Source organism: Sprattus sprattus, assembly GCF_963457725.1.
Source record: "Sprattus sprattus genome assembly, chromosome: 18".
Classification (NCBI taxonomy): Eukaryota; Metazoa; Chordata; class Actinopteri; order Clupeiformes; family Clupeidae; genus Sprattus; species Sprattus sprattus.
In genome coordinates this window covers 22,929,166-22,940,509 of record NC_137916.1, presented here as the reverse complement: position 1 = coordinate 22,940,509, position 11,344 = coordinate 22,929,166, and the positions used below count along the sequence as shown (strand labels likewise).

At 42.5% G+C, this 11,344-nt stretch overlaps 2 protein-coding genes across 2 annotated transcripts; one reads left to right on the top strand and one right to left on the bottom strand.

Moving 5' to 3' along the window:
- Nucleotides 1-615: 615 nt before the first annotated feature.
- LOC308379895 (mediator of RNA polymerase II transcription subunit 9-like) lies at nt 616-1,983 on the top strand. The gene is made up of 2 exons (XM_080857158.1): nt 616-707; nt 1,681-1,983. Exons 1-2 carry the CDS (start codon nt 628-630, stop codon nt 1,898-1,900), a joined length of 300 nt encoding a protein of 99 aa, XP_080713284.1. The 5' UTR covers nt 616-627; the 3' UTR covers nt 1,901-1,983.
- Nucleotides 1,984-2,879: 896 nt separating this feature from the next.
- On the bottom strand, nt 2,880-3,796 carry LOC308379786 (dexamethasone-induced Ras-related protein 1-like; the record flags this gene model as incomplete). Its single annotated transcript, XM_080857047.1, has 2 exons — nt 3,523-3,796; nt 2,880-3,400 (listed from the first exon to the last, which is right to left on the bottom strand). The coding sequence occupies exons 1-2, from the start codon at nt 3,791-3,793 to the stop codon at nt 2,880-2,882; spliced, it is 792 nt and encodes a 263-aa protein (XP_080713173.1). The 5' UTR covers nt 3,794-3,796.
- Between the last annotated feature and the right edge of the window lie 7,548 nt (nt 3,797-11,344).

The window sequence follows — 11,344 nt, the reverse complement described above, 5'->3', positions numbered from 1 at the left end:
AGTAAAGGCCGTGAGAATAAAAAAAATGATTTGCATCTACCGTGTGATCCAAAACTTCCCACCGCCAAGGTTAATTATAAAAAATAAGAAACGGTTGTCCGTCATAAAAAATGACGTTTCAAATGATCAAACAGCTGTAAAGAGGCATAATTAGCGCGTGCAGTTACGCCCAAAAACTTTGATCTTCCTACAGCGATACGCAGGTGCGTATCCACTTCATTGTGTCAACTGTGCGATTCATTCATGCCACTCTGAAACACACTAGCAGGGTTTCCATTCAACTTTTTAATCCACCTATGGTCCATTACAATAAGAAATAATGACTGGAAGTGCTTGAACGCATAGAGTCTATAGAAGTGTGCCGGCCAACCCCACTCTCCCTACAGTACCTGTCACTAGCAGTTAACTCCACTTCTGTTCATTGCAATCACATCCTTGGAGGAAGCCCACTAGAGATTTATAATGAAAAATAAAAAAGCATCATGCCATTTGAAAAATGTCTGCAAACATACAACTTTAATTATCATGGCATAAGTAGCCTAAGCATGTGGGCATCATAAATAAACAAATATATAAAGGTGCGTACTGATGACGTCACTTTTTTTGCGCCGAAGTCAAAAATCAGCAATGGCCGCCGAGAAGACAAAACAAGAAACTGTTGATGAAGATTACTCATTGTTACCCTTGGTCCACGATATCATTAAATGGTATGTTTGATTGATGTACACATAGTTAATTAGCATTCCAATGAACGTATGATTGCATCTTGGATTTTTGAACTGTTCAATTATTTTAACACTTGCGCGCTCGCTGTAAGATACAACGTTAGCTAACTGCAGTTCATTTCTGTATGTTTTTGATTACTAGTGTTAATATCACTTCAGTAATTTAATCACTTTTGAGTATAACCAGTTACGCCTTCCTTGTTGAGTGTTACAAGTAATATGCACATGAGTAAAACGAGCTATCTGCACTACTTCTACAATTAAATCCCAAATTGTATAGCTGCATCGCAACGTCGCATTATGGGTAGTGTTAGTTTTCATTTCGCTTTGAAGTCAACTGTTAGACTAACGAGCTGTGCACGGCAGATTGGTTTTTATTACGTTTTCAGTAGCATAATAATGCGTATGATGTTGGCTATCCACTTCTAGGCAAGTGATATCTGTTCTAGGTTGCGGGTAATTAGATTCTTGAGCACCGTTTTTGCCATCGTTACCGATTGCCATCAAACGCAGATCACACTAAATCAGATTTTGACGTTGTCTTAAACTGATAATGATTTTTGCAGATGGTGGTAATGGTTACTGAGAGACTGCATACGTATGTGTTTCATTCCAAAATTGCATTTAATGGAAGATCTAATGTGAGTTTTTTCCGTTGTGAAGTCCTCCTAGACTTAAAGCAATGGCGTATATCTGGATAATGGAAAATTGTTTGTCTTCTGCGCATGTTAATACTGTGGGTGAGGTTTTTTTTTCATGTGTGTTTGTTTACAGTTTAAAGGGCCCTGGACATTTCTAGAAAAGGCAGAAACAAATATGTGCAGTCACATTGGGGAATATTGTTTAAAGCATTTATAATGTCCTTAGAGTTACATCATTATAGGTCTTGAAGCATTTCTGCACTTTTAATTGTTTTGCTCTCTCATGTTGTTGAATGCGTGTTATGCCTTCTCAGCATGGACAAAGATGGCACCGATGTCCAGCAGGAGCTGTCTAAACTCAAGGCGAAAATCCAGGAGTCACGAGAACAGATTGCACTCATGCCCGGGATTGACGTGAGTCCGGCAGAGCAGCAGCAGCAGTTGGAGACTCTACAAGAACAGGTCCAAACCAAGAAGCAGCTGCTGCAGAAGTACAAAAGCCTCTGCATGTTTGAGGTGCCTAAAGCATCCTAAGCCATGTGCTTTATGAACTTTAGTGGATGGCAGCAGGCAGCTGAAGTTTTGCTGGAACTGCTTGTTTAAGGCATTCTGGACATTTCCGCCCACCCTATTTCTAATGAGGGGGTCACATATTTGTTTGTTTGTTTGTTTGTGTGTGTGTGTGTGTGTGTGTGTGTGTGGGATGGATGGATGGATGGATGGATGGATGGATGGATGGAGAGGGTGCTCTGATTTTTTCTACATTTTCATTTTTGCAATAAAATACTGGAAAGTACAAAAAGAAGTTTACTGGTAGTCTGTTTTAAATTATTGTGATATTGGACATTCGGTCACAGGAGCATTCGATTTCAACAACTAAAGGATTTTCATTCTAAACGATCTGGTTTAAAGCCAGATCTTGCAGGACTGGTTGCTCATCAGTTGCTCCCTGGATGTATAGAAATGAAGGTGAAGGCATTCAATATAATCTAAAGATAGTGTTGAAGCTAACTTGGATCACTGTGGTATCAGAAAAACTCCCAGGGTGATTTTTAAAAATGTATTTTTTTATTTAGAAATACTTTTTCGTAGGAAAAGTAAACGTTGACATATAAGAATAAATATACATTCATGTGGATTCACATTTGTTCATGATGCAAAAAAAACATTCAAGTAAAATTTCGGTTTTTACAAAATATAGCAAAATGTAAACATGTGTCCGTTGTCACACCAGTTTGGTGGGATTGTACATTCTTCTCTTCGGAAATGCAGAGTATAAGTACATAATAGAATACTGTCCCGGATGCATTTTGACCCGGCGTGTCACCCTGAGTCGGGAGGCGAGATGTCATGTTCACTGACCATGACCACTCCACCCTTGTCACCTTCTGCGACCGCAAACATGGCTAAGTGCTTGGTTCACTCAGACTTGGGCGCCCAGGTAGAGTCCTCAGCTCATCACTTGGCTTTGTCGCTTTTGGGTGTTGTTCACCCCTCTGTCAAGCTCAGAATTTCAACAGATAGCACACCTGTCTTTGCTCTGACCCCCGCCGACGGCTTTCTCTCTGATGTACATCAGGTCACTTTGTACGCTTGGCCGACGTGCGAACGGGGCCACAATGCCATATGCGTCACCGTTTTTTAATTTCTTATTTCTGAACGACTTTCTGTGCAGCACGTCACAGTACTGCACGGAGACTTTCCGGTGCCGGTCCGGGCTCATTTCACTGGGAAGCTTGGCCATGGTGAAAAGTTTGCTGAACATCTGGTCCACATTTGCGTTCCGTTTGGCTGAGATCTCAAAGTAGGCGCAGTTCTCATCTCCACCAACCAGTTGCTCTATCTCCTCATCCTTGACCTCCCGGTATAACTCTCGGTCGCCCTTGTTTCCACAGATGACCAAGGGTACGGCAGTGTTCTCTTTCGTCTTGTTTTTCAAACAAGATTTTGTTTCCAGTATCTGCTTCTTGAGACGCTGCACCTCTTGGAAGGAATCTCGGTTGTCCAGGCTAAAGACTAGGATGAATACATCACCTGGAAAGGAAGAACACCATGATTAAATGTCATGTCATCACAAAAGCGCAAAATGCAGAATGCGAGAATGCAAACTTCTAATTAGTCCTACATAATATCATCAATTTGAAAATGTAATTTACCTGTCAGAATAGATAGTCTCCTCATAGCAGGGAACGGGTGGTTCCCTGACGTGTCCAAAATGTCCAACTGGTACACATCCCCGCGGATACTGTAAAACTTCCTATGGAAGTCCTCAATGGTTGGTGTATACTGGTCGTCAAAGCGCTCATTGAGAAACCGAGAAATGATAGCTGTCTTCCCAACTTTGGTAGATCCCATAATCACCATCCTGTAGCAGTTTTTCGCAGGGATGTCGAACTCGATCTCCGCGGGTGTCATTTTCTTAATCATGATTGCGAGGTCTGCGCAAAACTTCTGAAATCAGAAGTGAGTCAAAGAGGCAGCTAGGCAAAGCTCAGCTCTAGTCGGTAGCGCACTGTTGCGATCTTGTGTCTTAGTCCCAGCGCATGTAGCCTATTTATACAGAAAAGCAACCACTCCTCTCTGACGCGTCATCCGTTACGCACCTGCTGTCAATGCAGTCTCAGTTTTGCGCGAGCCCCCTCCCTCCCTTTCGGCTACAGTCTTACCGAAAGTAACCTTATTTTCCCCCAACGCGTATTGTTTTGTTTTCATGATGCACAGCTTAGATATTAAATATTAAATATTACATATTTATTCTGCTTGCACTTAACATGCGCAAAGCAATTATGCACCAGTGGTAGACAGTAGGCTGTAGCCTATAATCTTCAATAGGGAGTTATTCTGATAGTTGAGATACAGGATGATATAACGTAAACTTGTCTGCAATTGTGCACAACTGTCACTGTGAACAGTTTCATTGAATATTCTATGCAAAATCGCTAAAAAGAATGAAATTCCTTGATGATAAATTATACAGAAACGTAAAGCCAGTCGCCTGTTTGTCAAGTGGTTGTACAAGCGTGGAGCAGTGAGTCCGCAAGGGATGCAGTCAGAAAATACCTGATGAGTACGCTAGAGGGCATGCTCATGTCTCGAAACCAATCCAGACTTCACGACAGCAACCCAGCCCCCCCCCCCCCCCCCCCCCCCCCCCCCCACAGTCATTTTATACTGATGCTGAAACCTAAACTATGGAGACTGTCCTTTTCTACAGTTTCTTTACAGTTAGGCCTGTTGCGGTAAACAGACTCCGGCCTATCTAGGGATCCTTGCCATGATGGCAGACCCTTCTATATAACACTATGAGCCTGTCGTGCGAAAACAAGTGGTTTACTTTAACGAAGATGCTTGCCCCATGGGATTACATTTTATAGCCATTTGGCAGCTGACAGTTATAGCATTCTAACTTAATACAGCATCGATTTCGATTGTTTTTGTCCCCAGAAAATAGGGCCCAGGTTAAAAACAAAACCCTGAGTTTCTCTCTAGAAAGGGTAAGTAGGCTAATTCACTTCACTGGGGAGGTTCTATTTGCTCAAACGTTTTGCTGATGTGTTTTTTGTTATAGATTAACAATTTATAGGATGTATCTCTCCTTGTAGTGCCATTGTTTGGATCATAATCTTGTTTTGGTCCAGGCTATATATAGCATCGAGCACAGGCCGAGTCTGAAACTGGTTATCGAAGAAATTTGGTTTGTAATATGCAAGAAAAAAACATGGTGTTTAGCTAGCAAACCGTAAACAGTGCAGTAAACTGTAGTCCTATTTGTCTAAGAATGCTTGAGATGTGTGCGTTTAAAAGCTGTAATGGCTATTTCTATCCCTAAACCTGCACAAAAATCCAACCTGGCCCCCTCTAACTGTACTTATTCTCTAACCAACCCCCTGAAACCCAGCATGAAACAACAACAACAACGTGTGCTGACACCCTTTACAGCACAATGACAAAGGGGTAGAAAGTGTTGATTTTAAAATCATTTGAAAAGTATAAAAAGTCACAATCATGCCCACACATTTGCCCTCCTACTAATATGCCCATACAAACACACACATACACACTACTAAAAAGAAATGGAGATTAAATAATACGATGAATACGATAGGATTTTTATATTTGATCATTTCACATATTAAATACATTGTCAGTGAGAATAATAAACCCACTACTACTTATGTAGCTGAATAAAACACAAAAGCCTATTTATTGATCTGTTTGATCTGATTGATCTGATTGATATGCTTGATATGATGTGAACGTTCTTAAATGTTCTTGTCCTCAAACTAAATATCTGGTCCAAAAGACAGTATACTATAACAGTATAAAATGTGTTTTGACCTACGATGTTAGTTTAATGTTGTTTTGTTACTACTAAAATGAACCTTTCATGTTTAATATAATGGGCTCTGTCACTGTGCCCTGGGTGAGTGTACTTCTTTTACATCTGTGTTTGTGTACATATGTTTTCCTCAGTAAGCCCTGCGTGTGTGTGTGTGTGTGTGTGTGTGTGTGTGTGTGTATATGTGTGTGTGTGTGTGTGTGGGCGCGTCGTTAATGTGTGTGTGTGTGTGTGTGTGTGTTTATGTGTGTGTGTTTGTTTGTGTGTGTGTGTGTGTGTATATGTGTGTGTTTGTGTGTGTGTGTGTTTATGTGTGTGTGTGTGTTTGTTTGTGTGTGTGTGTGTGTGTGTGTGTGTGTATATGTGTGTGTGTGTGTGTGTGTGTGTGTGTGTGTGTGTGTGTGTGTGTTTATGTGTGTGTGTGTTTATGTGTGTGTGTGTGTTTGTGTGTGCGCGTGTGTGTGTGTGTTTATGTGTGTAGACTGGCTGTTTTCCTGTCCCCAGCGGTAGGTGACTGCAGGGGGTGGGTGTCAGTGACAGGTTTGTGTAACATAGACGGGGAGGGCCGTCGCTCAGGCCTCAGCTCATTGGACAGTAATTAGACCACTATGTTCCCACTTATGCATATCGGGGGGGACACGTGCGGAGTCATATTTTAGCGAGCTGATGCCAGGCGCTTCGGGGGCTCCAGGACAAAGACGGACAGAGATTATCGGTGCCGTAAGAAGGCTCCCAGGAACAGCCCGCCGAAAGGTTCCAGTCTTTGTGTACCAGGCAGCAGCACTGTACAAAACAAGCCATTATTTTGTCACCTCGGTCAGAGGATTTTAGAGGGTCAGCGGCGGAAAGAAGTAGGGTTATGTGTACTTCACTCTGTGTGTCTGTGTCTGGACTCCTGTACAAGTGGAAAGAAGTAGGGTTATGTGTACTTCACTCTGTGTGTCTGTGTCTGGACTCCTGTACAAGTGGAAAGAAGTAGGGTTATGTGTACTTCACTCTGTGTGTCTGTGTCTGGACTCCTGTACAAGTGGAAAGAAGTAGGGTTATGTGTACTTCACTGGGTGTGTCTGTGTCTGGGCTCCTGTACAAGTGTATTTGTGTAGTACAAGGCAGGGACACAGTAGCTGAGATCTGTGCACCATGCTGATTTCCTGCAGTTTCCAGCATTTCCTTGAAATGAGACCCCATACAAATAACACCTTGATGACAGGTACAGTGCAAGGAGCCAATCTAGGAAGATAGAACAGAATGATTTAAATGGCTAATATGACCGGGTGTGTGTTGGCAATAAATTGTCAGATTATCTTTAATAGAGGTTGGCGTTAGGAATGGCCCGGCTCCATCTGGTCTATATTCTTTTGGTATATTCTAGTTTTTCAAATAACAACCATTTAACAACCCCGCCACTACATGAAACGACTGAATAGTATAGTGATTGAGGCATGCTTCTTCAGGCTGTGATGTTCATCATCTTTTTTTCGAAGAGGGCAGCAGTTTAACATCAGCAAACCAGTAGCATGAAAATAGTCCTCTTCAGTCTTCTGTTTCCAATATCCTTGACCTAAATCCAGACGTCGCTCCTCTGTGGGTTTGTCTGTTTTCCAATTGTCTCTCCCTCTCCACATAAGAGCAATCATGCACCAGTGGTGGACAGTATAGGCTGTATAATCTTCCATTGGGAGTTATTCTGATGGTTGAGATACAAGACTGTGAACAGCTGCCTCTGTGAACACTTTCATTGAGTAGGCTGTGCAAAATCGCTGAAAACAATGCAATTCCATGATACTAAATTATACAGACACGTAAACCCAGTCGCCTGTTTGTCAAGTAGTTGTACAACAGCGTGGAGCAGTGAGTCGGCATGAGTAGCATGAAAACAGTCCTCTTCTGTGTTCTGTCTGCTTCTGCTGGACCAAGGGCCCTTCTCTGCCGTGTTCCTATTGTCCAGTATCTGATTTCAAATATCCATCTGTGCTGCTTGACCTAAATCTAGACGTCGCTCCTCTGCGGTGTTGTCTGTTTTTTTTCTCCCATTTTCCCATTGTCTCTCCCTCTCCACATCATGCTATCAGGCACCAGTGGTAGACAGTAGGCTGTATAATCTTCCATAGGGAGTTCTGATTCTGATGGTTGAGATACAAGATGATATAACGGATGCTTGTCTGCAACTGTGAACAACTGTCTCTGTGAACAGTTTCATTGAGTAATCTTTGCTGAAGACAATGCAATGCCATGATGATAAAGTTTACAGACATGTAAAGCCAGTCGCCTGTTTGTTAAATAGTTGTACTGGGCGGCGAGTCAACTCTGGATGCAGAAAATATACAATGAGTATTGAGTACGCTAGAGGGCGTGTTCATGTCTCGAAACCAATCCATACTTCATGACAGCACCCCAACCTCCCTTTTTTTTACAGCAAACATTTAGATATAAATATATATTCGTAAGCTTACTTCGAGTTATATTCTAGTTTTTCAAATAACAACTATTTATCAACCCCACCACTAGATGATACGACTAGTAGAATAGTAGTGATTATGGCATGCTTCTTTAGGCTGTGATGTTCATCATTTTTCGAGAGGGCAGGCGTTTAACATCAGCAAACCAGTAGCATGAAAATATAACTCTTCTGTCTTCTGTCTGCTTCTGCTGGACCAAGGGGCCTTCTCTGACGTGTTCCTATTGTTCAGCGTCTCAATTCTAATATCCATCTGTGCTGGTTGACCTAAATCTAGACGCCACTGCTCTGTTGTTTTGTCTGTTTCCCCATTGTCTCTCCATCTCCACAGACTCCACCATTCACCAAGACCTTGTTTGTATTTAGTCCAGTTGTATCTCTGTCGATTGGATGTTGGTGGGGGAAATTGGTTTATTTGATTTGGGCTGTTGAAATGTTGCATTGGAGTGACGAGGGCTTTGCAAGAGGGCAATAATGGAATTGTGGGGTGGTCTGATTGTGATTGATAGTTGTCATTGCTAAGCAACAGCACTCAGCATTGACCTTTGAAGAAGTGCTCGGAGGGCTGGGGGTGAGGGCACAAAAATACAAAACCAAGGTTGGAAGAAACAGAGATCAGTAAACATACAGCTAATACGAGGCACTGGAAAACTGTAAAAATGGGGCAATATGTCTATTTTTGAGAAATGCAATGTTGCTTGAATGCTCCTCAGTAAATTCATTAATTTTGTTTACATGGTCACATAACTCTTAAAACAAATTTGCTCATGCTGGCCCTCACACACAAACAGACATTGTTCTTTTTCTTCTAAAGATCTGTGTATTTTCTCTTCAGTGAAATGTAAGAATTGTAGCTCTTCATCAGATATCCGCATCTGGTAGACGGTTCTCAAAAGACAAAGGAGTTGAACAGAGAATCAAAAGAAATTAAGTATTTTGCCTCGGCCCTGAAAGAGAAGCTGCAGATCTCATCTCATGCCAACTGGGGAAGACAGAGAGGAGGAGCCTACGCCCAGATGTCAGGACAGGGACCAATGAGTGGCAGTGGAGGGAACAGGGGACACATCAAAAGTCGGCGTACTGAAGGCAGAAGAGAGGGGCGTTATACATGAGCTGACTACTGGTCAAAAGTAATACATAACAAACAACATCAGAAGTTGGTGTACTGTAAGCAGAGGAGGTGTTCAAAAGGCTGCCTCTACCAGCGGCATCCAGCTGTGCGCCCCGTTGTGCAGGCCACTCACGAGATTGGGGACCACAGAGAGGTCACCCAATCGGGTAATTCGCAGAGTTCCGTGGGGGCACATGCACAGTGGAAAACTACTGAACCGTTTCTAGCCCCAGGCCGGTTTCAAGGCTCCCCTCATCACCCCTTTAAAAATCCAAACCACCTATAGCCAGTTGTTGGTCAAGAGAAGTTTCGAGGAGCATCAACATCGGGATTTGCCTTGGACAATTCAAGAATCAGAATCAGAGACATTCACGATCATTCATACCGTGCGTCGTTCAGAAAAAAACCTGGTTCATCAGTCATTTCATGTCCATCCTGCCATTCAAGGCTTGAGTGTGTGTGTTTGCAATAAACACCACTGTTACATCATCATTGGAACTTTTCCATCCTTTCTGTTCTAACCGGACAAACCTGTGGCGATTGGCACCTAGTCTATCATCAATCATGCAGCTCCTTTTTGGATTCATTCAATCACATATCCCCCTATTTTATAGGAGGGGTGCGTTATAAATGTCAGTTTAAAACAGACAGTCATGAGCTGACTACTGCACACATCAGTAATACATTACAGATAGCAAAGACAGCAGCCAAGTCTTTGTGGGAGCATCTCATGAGCAACTTTTTTATCCACCAGGGGCTCATAAGGGTTTTCCAACTTTCCAAAATTAAACATGAGTGTACTGATTATATACCTAAAATACTACCATCCAAATTCGTAGCTGTATTACAGTATTCAGTCTTACTGTTTTAAGTATGACCAGCCGTGTTTGGCGGTTTGGTTTTCTTGAAGGAGTTCAGCAAATATACATCAGACAGAATGTCATTTTAGGATGTACTGCAACATCGAGGCACTGGTCATTAGACCACCATAGGTTGGTTTGTATCTCTCAGAAAGGGAAGAACTGTCATAGATAATATGTAAGAGATAGAGGGGTGATAATGAATTGTGATTTTTGTGATCAACACTATGCGTGCGTGCATTCCCATTCATCACCAGCCTGTGTGTGTGTTACGGTGAGATTACCCAGGCTGCTGTCAGCTTGAGCATCATCTGTGTTTGTGTTTGTGTTTGTGTGTGCGTGCGTGCATGCGTGTGTGTTTGTGTGTGTTTGCCACTGCGAGGAAATCACGGCCTTGTGCGTGTATGCCCCTCAGTTTTCTATATGTGTGAATTGTGATTCAGAGAATGTGTTTCCCCACAGCGGTTGTTCCGCATTTGCACATACGCACACTGTGTCAGGTGTAAATTTGTGCAAGCTGGCCATTTCTGAGAGAACATTTGCAACGATCTTTCTGTGGACCCTTATGGCTAGGAATTGTGTTAGAGTTTGAGTGAGTGTGTGTGTGTGTGTGTGTGTGTGTGTGTGTGAAGGTGTGTGTGGGAAGGTACAATAGAGGTTTAGAAAGAGCCATATAGTTATTAAGTTATTCATTGGCAATGGCATACTGTCCTCTCAGCAAAATAATCACAGACCCTCACACACAAACAGACATATTTCTTCTTATTCTAAAGATCTGTGTATTTTCTCTTCAGTGAAATGTAAGAATTGTAGCTCTTCATCAGCTATCCGCATCATGTAGACGGTTCTTTCTGCTCATTTCTACTCCAAAAGACAAAGGAGTTGAACAGAGAATCAAAAGAAAGTAAGTATTTTGCCCCGGCCCTGAAAGAGAAGCTGCAGAGGAGATCTCAGCTCGTGCCAACTGGGGAAGACAGGGAGGAGGAGCCTATACGCCCAGATGTCAGACAGGGACCAATGAGTGGCAGTGGAGGGAACGGGGGACACATCAGAAGTCGGCGTACTGAAAGCAGAAGAGAGGTAGGTTATACATGAGCTGACTACTGGTCAAAAGTGATATATAACAAATAACATAGACAGTAGCCTAGTCTTCTCGGGAGCATCTAAAATAAGGGTTTTCCAACTTTCCAAAAGCACACATGAATGTACC